Source organism: Sphaerodactylus townsendi, linkage group LG02, assembly GCF_021028975.2.
Source record: "Sphaerodactylus townsendi isolate TG3544 linkage group LG02, MPM_Stown_v2.3, whole genome shotgun sequence".
NCBI classification, from domain to species: Eukaryota; Metazoa; Chordata; class Lepidosauria; order Squamata; family Sphaerodactylidae; genus Sphaerodactylus; species Sphaerodactylus townsendi.
Genome location: NC_059426.1, coordinates 89,098,781 through 89,111,948, shown reverse-complemented (window position 1 = coordinate 89,111,948; position 13,168 = coordinate 89,098,781). Strand labels below are relative to the sequence as shown.

The following is a 13,168-nucleotide window of genomic DNA, read 5'->3' as shown; positions in this document are numbered from 1 at the left end:
TTTGGTTCAGGGGGTCCAAAGCTATGGCCCCTCAAAAGGGCATCCCCTTTGGGGGTCCATAATTTTGGACCCCTGAACCAAACCTGGCTGGTATCAGGAGTGTCACCTGATGATAGCCTGAAATTTTGGTGCCACTAGCCTAAAAACTGCACCCCCTGCTGGCCAACAAAGTAAAAACACTAAAAATATTTTTAAAAATACAAACCCAACCCCCCGCCCCCCCCCGGGTGATCAAATGGTGGGCGCCCGAGACATTTGTTCCCACATGTCCCCATGGAAGCTACACCCCTGATCCCTCCCCTAGCCAAGTTTTATTCATGTACTTGTTATAGTTACTAACTTTCTTCTGAATAACCATAGCAGTTTGTTCTTGAGATGAAAGTGAAGCTATATAATCTGTTTTTCTTTTCTATTAAAATTATTTGATATAAAACAATGTTGCAAGGGCCAGCTGTGATACTCACTCATTCCAATGTGTTCTTTTTCTCCTGCGACACTGTCCAACTGAAGACTGAAGGAAAAGGGAGTCTGGAGTGAAGGGATTAATGTTCACATGAGGTGCCTGTCGCATGTCCACATCTTGTTTGTCTAGTTTTCCAACATTCATAAAAAGAGAGCCACCCCGAAGTTTAGCTGAACTTGAGCCCATTCCTTGAGCTCTACAAAGAAGACTCTGAAAAACAGAGACCATTAGTGTGACAAACAGGTTACCACAACTGCTAAGTTAATGCATATTTCAGTCTAATGCATTAAGAAATATTCAAATCACACACCTGAACTTCCTCTCTGAAACACACACACATCACTATGGATATAATTTTTTCACAATCATTATGCAACCCACTTACTGATTATCCTGACAAAGTATTTTTAAATTACTCTTGTTATTTACTGATGCTTTTAAATAACACAACATGGTACAGGACAAATGAGATCAGCTATGCACCCATCCATATGTAAGAAGGTACCTTCAAACAGTGGCTCTGGTCAGCACCTTACCCAGCAGATACTGTTATAAATTCTGAAGAATATATTCTGCATTATTACCCACAATTAAAGCAGGTTTCAAGACAATTATAAATACATTCAACAACTAGATTTTAAATAGTTACAGATAATTTTTGTCAAAATTACAACTGCTAGCTTTGATCAATCAATGAGTGACTCTGACAAAGATTTGGACAGAATGTTTGAATGAATCTTAAATACAAGTTTTTCTCCTCCCTCTGGAATTCTAAAAAATGCATTTTCAGTAAATGTACAATGTCCTAATAAAATTTAAATAAATTAACTATCTGATCTAAGCAGGCTTACTCAGAACTAAGTTCCACTAATTTCTGTGGGACTAACTCTCTCGTTTTTATAACTGCACTCTAATTCAAACAGAAACCAAACAATTAAAAAAATGGGTGCATTAAGTACACAACAGAAGGATGGGGTTAGGGAGAATGTCTAATTCAGGGGTAGGGAACCTGCAGCTCGAGAGCCACATGCGGCTCTTTTGCCCTTGCACTGCAGCTCCACGAGCCGAGCTGCCGGCTTCATCCTTGCCTGCCCTGCAGGCAGCAGGGCGGGCGCACCAACTGCCCGCGGACTTCCCCTCTCACCCGCCCCATTGGGACGGGGCGGGCACTTTCCCGGCGGACAGCGAGGCCAAGTCGCTGGCTTAATCCTTGCCCGCCCTGCAAGCAGCAGGGCGGGCACACCAACTGCCCGCGGACGGCTGGGCCGCGCCGCAGGCTTCCCCTCTCGCCCACTCCGTTGGAGTGGGGCGGGCGCTTTCCTGGCGGACGGCAAGGCCAAGCCGCGGGCTTCATCCTTGCCCGCCCTGAAGGCAGCAGGGTGGGCGCATCCATGCGCTTTTCAGAATGAGTGGAGTAAAAGGTTAAAAAACCCAATATATACAGTGTTATCTTTATTTTAAATGTCAAAAATTATTTGCGGCTCCAAGTGTTTTCTTTTCCCGTGGAAAACAGGTCCAAATGGCTCTTGGAGTGTTAAAGGTTCCCTATCCCTGGTCTAGTTCCTAAAAGTGCAGGGACAATGTAGTACTTTAGTTATAAGATATTAATTGCTATATAGTTGAGGTAACACTTCTACAGTTACTATATGGATATTATAAATGCTGTTACCTCCCCGCCCCCCGGAAAACAGTTTTTGATTTGGGTATAGATTTATCGAATTAAATCAACTAATACAAATGTTATTCACTGCCAGAATTAGAAATGTGTCATCTGGATCTACTTTAAAAATGACTCTAGGCTATTTGCCTCCAAGCATTTCACATATTCATGCCACACACAAATACACAGACAGGTTATGATAGAGGCACAACAGCAGAAGAATATCAAACACGTTAGAGAACATTTTTGGAGGGAGCTCCACAAAGCACCTTCATAAGAAAAGTCCTATCCCCAATAGCCTCTTCCCAAGGTGCTTGCTCACCTCACACAGATCTCCAACAAAAAATATCAATAGTCATATAAATTAACATGGGAATGTGCTGTCCTTCATATAACTCTGTTCCTGACCTTTTAAGGCTTTACAGGTCAGAGCTAGCATGTTGAACTGTGCCCAGAAATAAACTAGTAGCCATTTAAGTACTTCAAGCATTGGTAGGCATCATCAATGTTGCTTGGTCAACTTAACACTCTCACAACTATATTCTACACAAGCTGAATTACCTGAACCACCTTCATAAGTAAACCAAGTAAAGTGCATTACAGTAATCTAATTTATAGTACAGAGCAAGAATACTTGTTGCCAGGTTAATTTCTAACCTTTGGGGTGAGTCATTCCCGTATACAAACTACACATACCTACTCCACATAGCTTACAACTAAAATAAAATGAACCCATTAAAACTAGCCCCTACTTCCCTCCCACAGCACCAGTGCAATAGAGAGCAGGAGCAGCCTAAAGTGATGTCAATAAAAACAATTCTCACACAGAAGCAGCCCAAAAAAACTACCAACAGCCGAATCCAGATGGGAGGGGGAAGAATGGATTGTGAGAGTGGCACAGGCTTGCACTAATGCATTTGCCTACCCCTCAGTTGTAAGTGGCACAAGTGGGGAGAGCAAAGAGGGCAGTAATCCCATGCCATAGAGAGACTTCTGCTCCCAGAGCCGCATTGGCATAAAAGAGGACAGATTAGGGGCATTGCCAGGGTGGAGCCAACTATAGTCTGCTTCCACCAGGCTTCTAGCCAGGGAACATCCCCAGTGCTTGCCTATAACTTGTGCCACAAAAGCATGAATGTAAGTCCGTTTTTTCAATGTAGTTTTCCGGATGGCACCCATTTTTTTCTCCCCGCTGCTTGCTGCACCACCTGGAGCTCCATTGGAAGTCCCAGCTGCCACAGAGCTCCCCTCCCCCACCATCTGGATTAGGCTGTAAGGCAGTGAGTAGCCTCAGCAAAAAATGACTGTTGTAACCTGGTGTACAAAAGGAAGAAAGATGGGTGCCAGGCAAGCCTCACAGAGGTGGACATCCCAAGGGTCACACCTGTCTCACCTCTATGGGAAAAGAGCATAGAGAGAGGGCCTTCAGAAGACAGCCTCAACTGGTAGACTGGAGGCTGAACAATACTAAAGGATGCAGCTCCTCAAGTGCTCTGATGCCAAGCCATTTGTACCCTTAAAAGCAAGAAAAAGCATTTGGATTTAAGCTTTCTCTTCTGTAAGGAGACACAAAAAGGGGCTTACAAACTCTTTTCCCTTCCTCTCCCTACAACAGACAACTTGTGGGGAAGGAGGGGCTGAGAGTTCTCAGACCACTGTGACTAGCCCAAGGTCACACAGAACAAATGTAGGAGTGGGGAAACAAATCAAGTTCAGAACCAGTATGATGAACTGCACCCAGAATCAGATGAGCAGTCAGTCAGATACGGTCTTTCAGCATAGGAAAAGAACCACTGACGCTCATGCCACCTCAACTAGCCTTTCTAGAAGGATAGCACATTCCAAAGCCACAAAAATCGAAAGGAACACACTCCCCTTTATCACCTTGAATGACTATATAGAACTGGTTGAGAACACTGTACGAAGCCTGAGGACATTCCACCTAAAATTCACAATCACCATTAAAAACCTACTGAGCGCCCTGAGCCACTTGTTAATTTCCTCCAGGAGCTTAGAAAGTATAGATTTATTACCCCATTTTATCCTCCCAATCATATGGGTGTGTGCAAAGCGGCTTCTAGTCACAACCAACTTATAGCATCCCAGTAGAGTTTTCAAAACAGGAGACGACCAGAAGCGGTTTGCCATTGCCGCCTTCTGCATATCAACTCTGGTATTCTTCAGTGGTCTCCCAACCAAGTGCTAACCAGGACCATCCCTATTTAGCTTCTGAGATCTGATGAGATAGGGTTAGCCTGGGTTATCTAAATCAGGGCTGATGCTTAATTGCTTGCCCGTCTTGTTCACTGCAAAGAAATGATCTGAAAAGCTGCCTGAAAATAATAACAATAATCTACTCACTTTATTGTACAGAGTTGTATTTTATTTGATTCAATTTAATATCCCACCCTCCCCAGGCAAAGCTGGGCTCACAGCAGCTAACTCACCTATTAAAATCATATTAAGACAAATGAATTACATAATCACAATTAAAACATTCTAACATAGAAATTTCCTTATGACACTGCCTACATAAAACTTATACTCACACCTAGGGGGTAGTGTAATCATAGGGGCCAACACAATGCAGTTTTAGTTGTAGACCTGGTGAAACATCAAGGAAGGGTACTAAACAACACTGCACATGTATGTACAGTTTACATATACTGTCAGGGTTCCAAAAGCTGAAACAAAGCCTACGTACTCCTTTGTTTGTGGGATATTTGCACATATTCAAAAAAATCTTGCATACATTGTTATGAAATACAAGTTTAAACAGCTGCCTTTTCTAAAACACCTGGTTTACCTGGTGGTTTTTAAGATTTTTTTCTTATTACTCTGTTTAACTTGCTGTTAGAAAAACAAATTGAAAGAGGAGTGTTCTTTAACTGCTCTTCTGAATGTAAACAATCCACATTCATTGATCAAACTGGAAAGGTCAGACAGGTCTAGAGTATTATTTCCTGTGGTGGAACAAATAAATGCAACAGCTGGCTGCACACTTTACAACATGGGTGAGACTTATTTAGCCACGACTTGGACTTATGTTACATAATCCTAACGGACAGAGCGTGGGGAAGACTTAAAAGATGCCAACTTTTTTGTAACAGGCAAGCGGAGTTCCTATGAAGTGGTATGATGACATTAGAAAAGGTTGCCCACACTCTAAGCAGCGATAAGATTTAATTCATTGGAAAGGGGCTCCGATTGAAAGGTTCTCCAGCTGACTTTGCCAAACCACAAGTAACCAGGACAGAAATATAATGAAAATTCAAGACATTCTAAGTTTCCTTAAAACACAAACCAGTTTCCTGCATCCCGTATGCTTGACATATATGCAAACATGCTTGACAGCACACACGTCCTATAAGCAGCACACATAAATTTCTTCCCAAACACACGATGGTTCACAGGGACTCTTCGTAGCTGGCCCAACGCTTTCCCCTCCTAGAGGTGCCTCTATCTCGTATTTTTCAAGAACATACACCGATCACGCGCTTTCATACGTGAGGGTGAACACAGGACGCAGCTCCATTTTCTCCCCAATAGTCGACACGTAAAAAGAAAAAACCTTGAGGAGGGGCGTGGCGCCTACTTCCTACAGCGCCGCCAGTTGCGGTATCTTTATCCAACAGCCTTCTTGGCCCAAAAGGTAAAAGCCGGCCCTCGCCAACTCCTCCGAAAGACCGGGCAGTTGTACGGTAGGAGGCTTGGCGGCCTTTGGGCCACCCTTCGCGAGTGTGTCCGTCCACAGAAACCACGGAGGAGGACGGGGCTCCCACGTGCTTGAACGAAAGAAACCCCGACAGGAGACTGGGGCGCCGCCACAGGATCACGCCCAACACAACCGGCGGGAGGGCGGCGGCGGCGACCCGGCCCACCCCGGTCAGCTCCCAGCCCTTCCGTCTTCCCCACCCGCGGCCCTTCGTAGGGCAGCCCGCGGGGGCTCCTCGCTCACCTTCGGCGTGTGCGGCGTGTCGAAGAGGCGCAGTTTGCGGAAGGTCTTGTGGGGCGGCGTGCCGGGGTAGTCGGGCCGTGGAGGCGACGCAGCCGGCTGAGGGGCGTACTGGCCCGGGGGGCCCTTCAGAGGCGGCGAGCCGGCCATGAAATAAGCGCCGGGGGATTTGACCGGGGACGAGGATCCGAAACCTTCCTCCTCCCAGGAGTCCCCCTCGTCGCCAGGCATCGCGGGCGGCGCCAGCTCCATCGCAACCCCCTCCGGTGTCCGCGGCGGAGGAGGCTCTCCTCGAGCCGGAGTGCGGCTGACCGAGAGGGGAGAGTCGGCCTCCTGGAAGGCCGAGTCCTCCCCGGTGCTGTTGCCGCTGCCGCCCTCTTCTTCCTCCTCCTCCTCCTCCTCGTCTTCCTCTTCACAGTCGCTCCCACCGCCCGAAAACAGCAGCTTCTGCCGGATGGTGGCCATGGCCCGCCGCGCTGAGAGCCGCCGCGCGCCGACCGCCGGTTGCTGCTGCTGCTGCTGCTGCCGGCTCAGGGAACTCATGACGGCGCCCCGAAAGACGGATCGTCACTATCTCTGACCTCCTCCACACCGGGTACACGCGACCCCGACTCCGGCGGCGAAACCCTTGCTCGCGCGTTCACGCGACTGCCCTGGCACGGCTCCGCGGTGGTCCTACTAGCCGCTGGCAAATGCGCGACCCACGCAGCCACCCTTGCCTGTTCAGACTCCGCGGCTTTCCCGCGACCGTTAGTCACGTGGCAGTCACGCCGACCAATCACACACGCCCCCTCCGTTTGAAAACACTGGGGACAGGAGGCGGGGTCTCCCACCCTGACGTCAGGCGGCTCTTTGGCGCGAATTCGGGGCTAAAAGGGGGCGTGGTTGAGCTGCCGTGGGTTTCCGTGCAGGGTGAATGTCCGGCGAGGGGTTGACCTCGGCTTTGCATAAGTAGTGGAAAAGGGTCGGCGAGGGAGTAACTCCCGTCAGCCAGGAGAGCACTGAGTAGACAGGCTGGCCTGGTTGTGGAGCTGCTACGCCTTATCAAGCGAGGTTCGAGTCAACAAAGGTGGCCGCTACGATTGACCGAAACTGGCTGGCTGTAAAGGTGAATCTTCTCATTCGCTGGCAGCCTGTAGCGAGACCCTCCGACAGCAGCTCCTTTCTTCTGGTTCAGTATTTGCCGTTGAAAATCGAACTTAGGACATTTTATTGAACTGAACGGGACTAGGCTCTGAGAGTGCATAGTAAGAATTACTCGCGAGTGTGAGTGATGTGCGGGTCTTGATGCTGCTGGAATGGACCTCTCTGCCAGCTTGGGAAAAGCGGAGCGCCATGTTTCTTTTATTTTTCCTTTGCGGTGATCGGCCTCTCTCTAGCTTTAGGCAAAAAGAAACCGGATTTTTGTGGCACCCTAAAAATTAATTGCTTTTTTTAAAAAGCTTATGTGGAGGGAATGTCGGACTGAAAAAAACTGCTGCAGGACTGCTGTTTGCTTCTGACTCTTAACAGAACCAACACAGTTAACTTCCTGGAATTGTTCTGTAGTCCGCAGTCCCTTTCATCACTTTGGCCTTAAATACAGCGCCTGGTTAAACGGACGGCCCTAACAAATACATCGGCCGAAACCGTAGGAGAATCGAGCCCATGCAAAGCTCCAGCGCCCCGACCTAGTAGCTAGCGACGAAAGGCACGCTGCCTTTTTAAATGCCACTACTCAAGGGAAGCTCGAAGCGGCAAGAAGAATCACTGGACTATCCATCCGGCCCAAGCAGAAATCGCCTACGGTCATAAACTGCCTGCGGAGAACCTGTCTCTCCTCAAGTCACACAATGGGAGGAGTTGAAAACAAAGTCAAAAGCTCAACTTGTGCTTAAAAAGAACACCGGCCTTGAGTCCATTGCCAGCATCTGGATATATTTATAAGAAGTCACCATGCGGAAGTGTTGCTTAAAAACACTTTCTGTAGAACTGGATAAAAATATTGGTGGCTAACTGAAAAATACAAGCTTCCCCCCAAAGCCAAAATTCTTCCCCGCCCCACTCCTAAAAGTAAATCTCAGTTTGACTCTTGTACTGAACACATATTGAGCTCCCTCAAAGCTCCATTGAACAGTGTTTTTGTTTAATTATTATGTAAATTGCTTTGACTTAGGGAAAAATGGCATGCAGATTTCTTAAGAAATAGTGACAATAAGAAACTGAATGTGTAGAATCCTTGGCTGATTACACCCTATTGTTTTGCTGTTATAACCTTAAGTACATTTACTGGGAAGAGTACTTGTGAAAGGTTAGTCTGTAGCAATAAAAACAAATCCTCTAAAAAAAAATTCCAGCATACATTTTCCTGATTTGGTGGGTTACTTGCATCAATCAGAGCTCTAACTCATGAAAGTTTATAAATTTTGTTCATATTGAGATTGCCACCAAGCCTCTGTTTTATTTTACCAGATCGTGATATTAAGTATTTGGGACACTGCTTATAATCCTATTCTATGACTTTTTAAAATGCTGTGTGGATTTACAAATCCGTTATCACTAAATTCAGCTTCTGTACCAGAAGACTGGAGAGTATCAAATGCTACACTGATTTTTAAAGGGGACCAGAGGAAACCTGGAAATTATGGACCAGTTGGCCTAATGTCTGTTCCAGATGAATTGGCTGAAATTGTAATCAAAGAAAAAAATACTAGGTACGTAGAGGAATAAAGCCTGCTGAGAAAAAAAATCAGCATGGATTCTGTAAGGGACTCCTGCCTCAGCAATCTTTTGGAATTCTTTGAAAAAGTGAACAAGCATGTAGATAACAGTGATCTGGTAGGCATTGTTTACTTGGACTATCCAAAGGATTTGGACAAAGTACCTCACTAAAGACTTCTGAGTAAACTTAGCAGCCATGAAATAAAAGGACCGGTTCTTTTATGAATTAAACATTGGCTAAATGTCAGGAAACAAAGAGTAGGAATACTTGGACAGTTTTCCCAATGGAGGAAGTAAGCAGTGGGGTCTCACAAGGTTGGGTATTGGGGCCAGTACTATTTAATTTGTTCATAAATGATCTGGAACTAGGGTTGAGTACTGTAGCAGGCATGTTTGCAGATGAATAAAATGATTCAAGAAGTTGGAAAGCAAGGGTGACTGAGAAGAGCTCCAGGAGGGTCTTTGCAAATTGGGTATGTGAACAACAGAGGGACAGATGAAGTTCAACGTTGGTAAATGTAAGGTTTGCACACTGTAACAAAAAATCGAGATTCAGATATAGCCTACGGAATTTGAATCTGCTGAAACTGAAGGGAAACTATCTTGGGGTCATGGTAGATAGCTCAATTAAAGTGTCAACCTTGTGTGCTGCAGGAGTAAAAAAAATCCAAAATATGTTGGGAATAATTAGGAAAGGATTTGAAAATAAAACATCCCATATTTTCAAGGTTAAAGGCAACAGCCTTCCCTTGCAGCATTTCTCCTGCAGTTGATGGGCAGAAGTGTATTGCCTCTGAACCTGGAGGCTTTGTTTAACTGACATGACTAATAGAGTCCTTCTCCATGAGCTTATCCAATTTCCTTTTAAAGCAACAAGTGTGGGTGATACTCAATGTGTTTTGTGCTGGTGAATTTCATTATTACGTGCTGTATTAAGAAGTCATTACCAATACCATCTTGACTTACTCCTGGTTAGTCAGTCTGCTGTTATGGCCCAAGGTCATTCATAAATGCAGCAAAACATGGTAATATTGTAATGGAAATGCAAAGTTAAAGTACCAAATAATCATATAGTCCACTGCAGAGTATAGTCACATATGGCCAAACATATTATTGAATGCTCAATTAGATTTATTAGTAATGTTGATAGGCTAATTTAGACTTAATGGACTGTGTTACCTTCATTATAAGGCTCAAATATGTTTTGTAGCTCCAGTTTTTTCTTTGGGTAGGTGGAAAACAAAAATGACTGTTTTGATAGCAAAGGTTGCCGACCTCTGGGTCTAACAGTGGCTACTACTGCCCATGGTGACTAAAGGGAACCTTCACATTCAGACTCATTAAATCTCTAAATAGAAGTGGCAGGAGGCAACATCAGGAGAAGGCCTTGGTCTCCAGGCACTCTTGTGGGACATCCAGAGGAACTGGTTGGCCAGAGTGTGAGACAGGGTGCTGGACTAAATGGACCACTGGTGTGGACGTGGACAAAATGGAGCAGGTGCAGAAGAGTGTGATAAGGATGATCAGGACCTGTAGATATGATACACTGCCCTTGCTGCTGTGGAGCTCGTGTCTTTTTTCAGGAAACACATGCTAGGAGGTTCTCTTTTGCTTTCCCTTGATAAACTCCCAAGATCAATGGGATGGTTAACATGGTTTCAAAGCACTAGATGCATGCTCCCAAGAAATCTGGATATCTTCTTATGAATCCTGATTTTGAATTTCACTTGCTATATCCACTTCAATGGGGCCAAGTCTATTTAAACAGTACATATTGACCTCTTTAATTTTATAACAAAAGGTTGTGCACTAACCACTTTCTAAGTAACAATACTACATTATGGATATTCCTAGTATTCATTTGTCTTTCATTCTTAATCTAGTGGAAGGAATGGGTAGTGGGTCTACTGCATCCTTAATTTTGTGGTCTCCTGTTTGGGCCATGAAGACAGATACCCCCAGCAATCTGTGGCAGTTAACTGTACCATTTGCCACCTTGTTTCCTGCTGAGCAATTCTGCAAGGTGTAAAGATGCTATAACCATCAAACCTGTACTTGTCCAGCCTCCAAAAGTCCATGATGAAATGTAAGCAAAGGTCTGGCAACCATGAGTTAAGGTTGAAAATCAGATGGATAATGAAGATGAGAGCATGTGAGGCTTATGTCAATTTGTACTGTGAACATAAAGCCTAATCTCTGCATGCAGTTTTAGAATTTGTCCTTTTTTATATAACACAAATAATTTAAGAAAGATTCAGAGAATGTCTAAGACATTTTCAGTGCAGTCCTAAGAAGAGCTACTTCACTCTAACCCCATTTAAACGAATGGGCTTAGACAGAAGTAACACTCCTTAGAATTGTACTGCTTGGAGCTTGAGGCCCAATAGTGGTGGTTACAATATATCATTAAACTAAATAATGTAACATTTTATCCCCTTAATAATATCCCAAATCTGGTGCTTGAGGCAGGTAACTGCATTCTGACCAATGTCAGGGCTAGGCCCCGAGCAAATATGGCAATAGTGGGTTAACAAATGCAATGATGTGAAAGAGCTGTTTCACAAGTAGCTGCTACATAATCATTTTAAAAGTAATGTTCCTGATACTTTTATAGATATGTTTATATATGATTACATTTAACCCTGTCCTTTCTTGAAGGAGTTCAGAACAGCCTACATGGTATTCATGGTGCCCCCGTCTCCCCTATTAATCTCAAAACACTTGTGTGAGGTTAGAAAGGCTGAGAGCGTGTGACTGACCCGAGGTCACCCAGCAGATTTCCACGGAATAGTGGGGATTTGAGGCTGGATCCCCCCCCCATTCTAATCCAACACTAGCCACTACACCATCCTGGCTCTTTGTATTTTTTGGACAACAAATTATCTTAGGCCATTTTGACCTTGGTATTCTTACTTATGTCTTTCTCAAGCCATGTTGGATTGATAACATTGTTACTGCTTACCCTTTTTCACTTAACCAAACAATCTTAACTAAAGCTGATTAGCAGAACAACATTGTGTAATCAACAACTGTGCTCCTTTGACTAGAGGGAGTGAGAACTATGTCCATAGAATCCTTGGTCTCTGGTTTAATAATTAGAAAGCAATGTTGAGGTGAACTCCCAATCCTGAAATTTTAATGGAATTAGAATTTTACTCTTGTCCTAAAAAGTTACAAGGAGAAAATTTTTGAAACAACAAATCTTAGCCAAAAAACACCAGCTAGCCCTGTATGCATTTTTTCCATTGCTGTTGGACTATTGGATTTTTAGGCCACACAATAATAATAATTGTAATGTAATACACAATATTGTTATGCTCTTACCACTTCCCTTAGTGAGTTGAAGGTCCAAGACAGTGCAACCCGTGTTTGAGGAAAGAGCACATTGGGATCTTATGGAATTTTTGTCAGATTCACTACCCTATGTCAAATCCCTAAAAAGAGAGCAAAATTATCCATTCCCAGGATGCCTCAGCCAATTCATAGCTCTATGCTTCCCTGCACTCGACCCAAACTCAGACTGAAGTTTTTCACTGGATACATAACAGTCGGTATTGTTTGACTAGTAGATTGTTAGATTAAATAATATGAAAGATTCTCTCTCATATCTGTATCATGACTTTACAGAATATTAATAGTCCAATCCAGAGCTGTCATGCCCACTGTTTTACCCGCCATTGGAAAGCCAAACAGTTTTTTAAAAAACCCTTACCTTTAACTCGCCTGTAAGGGGAAGTGGAGACACGCCATGAAAATGAAGGTGTATGTTCAAGCCCTGCTTTGCGGGGGCAAGGCGACTAAACCGGTGTGGAAGCTGACTAAGCTTGGGGAATCAGGGTAGCACCGGTGGAGAGTTGGGTGCCATAGCTGGGCATCCCAGGGCTCCAAAGCAACTGGGCAACAGCATAAATGCCCCTTCACTGGCGTAAGTACCCTGGAGAGAGCACTTCTGCCGCCATAAGCCCATGCTGCATCCAGAGGAGGAGTCACCTCCCTGCACAATTGGAGGGAGGTTGTATGGCTTTGTTTGACAATAGTAATATAGGGGATGGGGGAGTCTCAACCCTGGGTGCCACTTCTGGGGGGTGCATTTTGTAGTCAAGCCCTGCCCCCACAACTGTGCCTGCTCAGGAGTGCAGTTGAAGGCTGGCCTGAGTGAAGATTGTAAACAGGGCCAGTCGGGATTACCCCCCCCCCCCACACACACACACATCTCCATGTGGAGATAGGAGCAGCAAGGACCCATTTGAGCCCAGTAAGGCCAGGCTTGGATGCAGCACTAAGCTGTAGGCTTAGAGCTAGATCCAAGCCTGGACTCAGCCAAGCTCAGATTGAAGCCAGCTTCTCTTGATCCCTCTATACTGCTGGCTCTGGCCCACAAGCTCCACAC

The 13,168-nt window shown here is 45.0% G+C and overlaps 1 protein-coding gene across 1 annotated transcript in view; it reads right to left on the bottom strand.

Annotated features, from left to right (window-relative positions):
- The window catches only part of WEE1 (WEE1 G2 checkpoint kinase), a 35,229-nt gene extending 28,392 nt beyond the window's left edge, over positions 1-6,837 (bottom strand). Inside the window, exons 1-2 of the mRNA XM_048485227.1 lie at positions 6,082-6,837; positions 465-673 (exon numbers count right to left, since the gene is read on the bottom strand). Of these exons, the coding sequence (XP_048341184.1) occupies positions 465-673; positions 6,082-6,621 (749 nt within the window). The 5' untranslated portion in view covers positions 6,622-6,837. The remainder of the gene's footprint in view (positions 1-464; positions 674-6,081) is intronic.
- Positions 6,838-13,168: the final 6,331 nt, after the last annotated feature.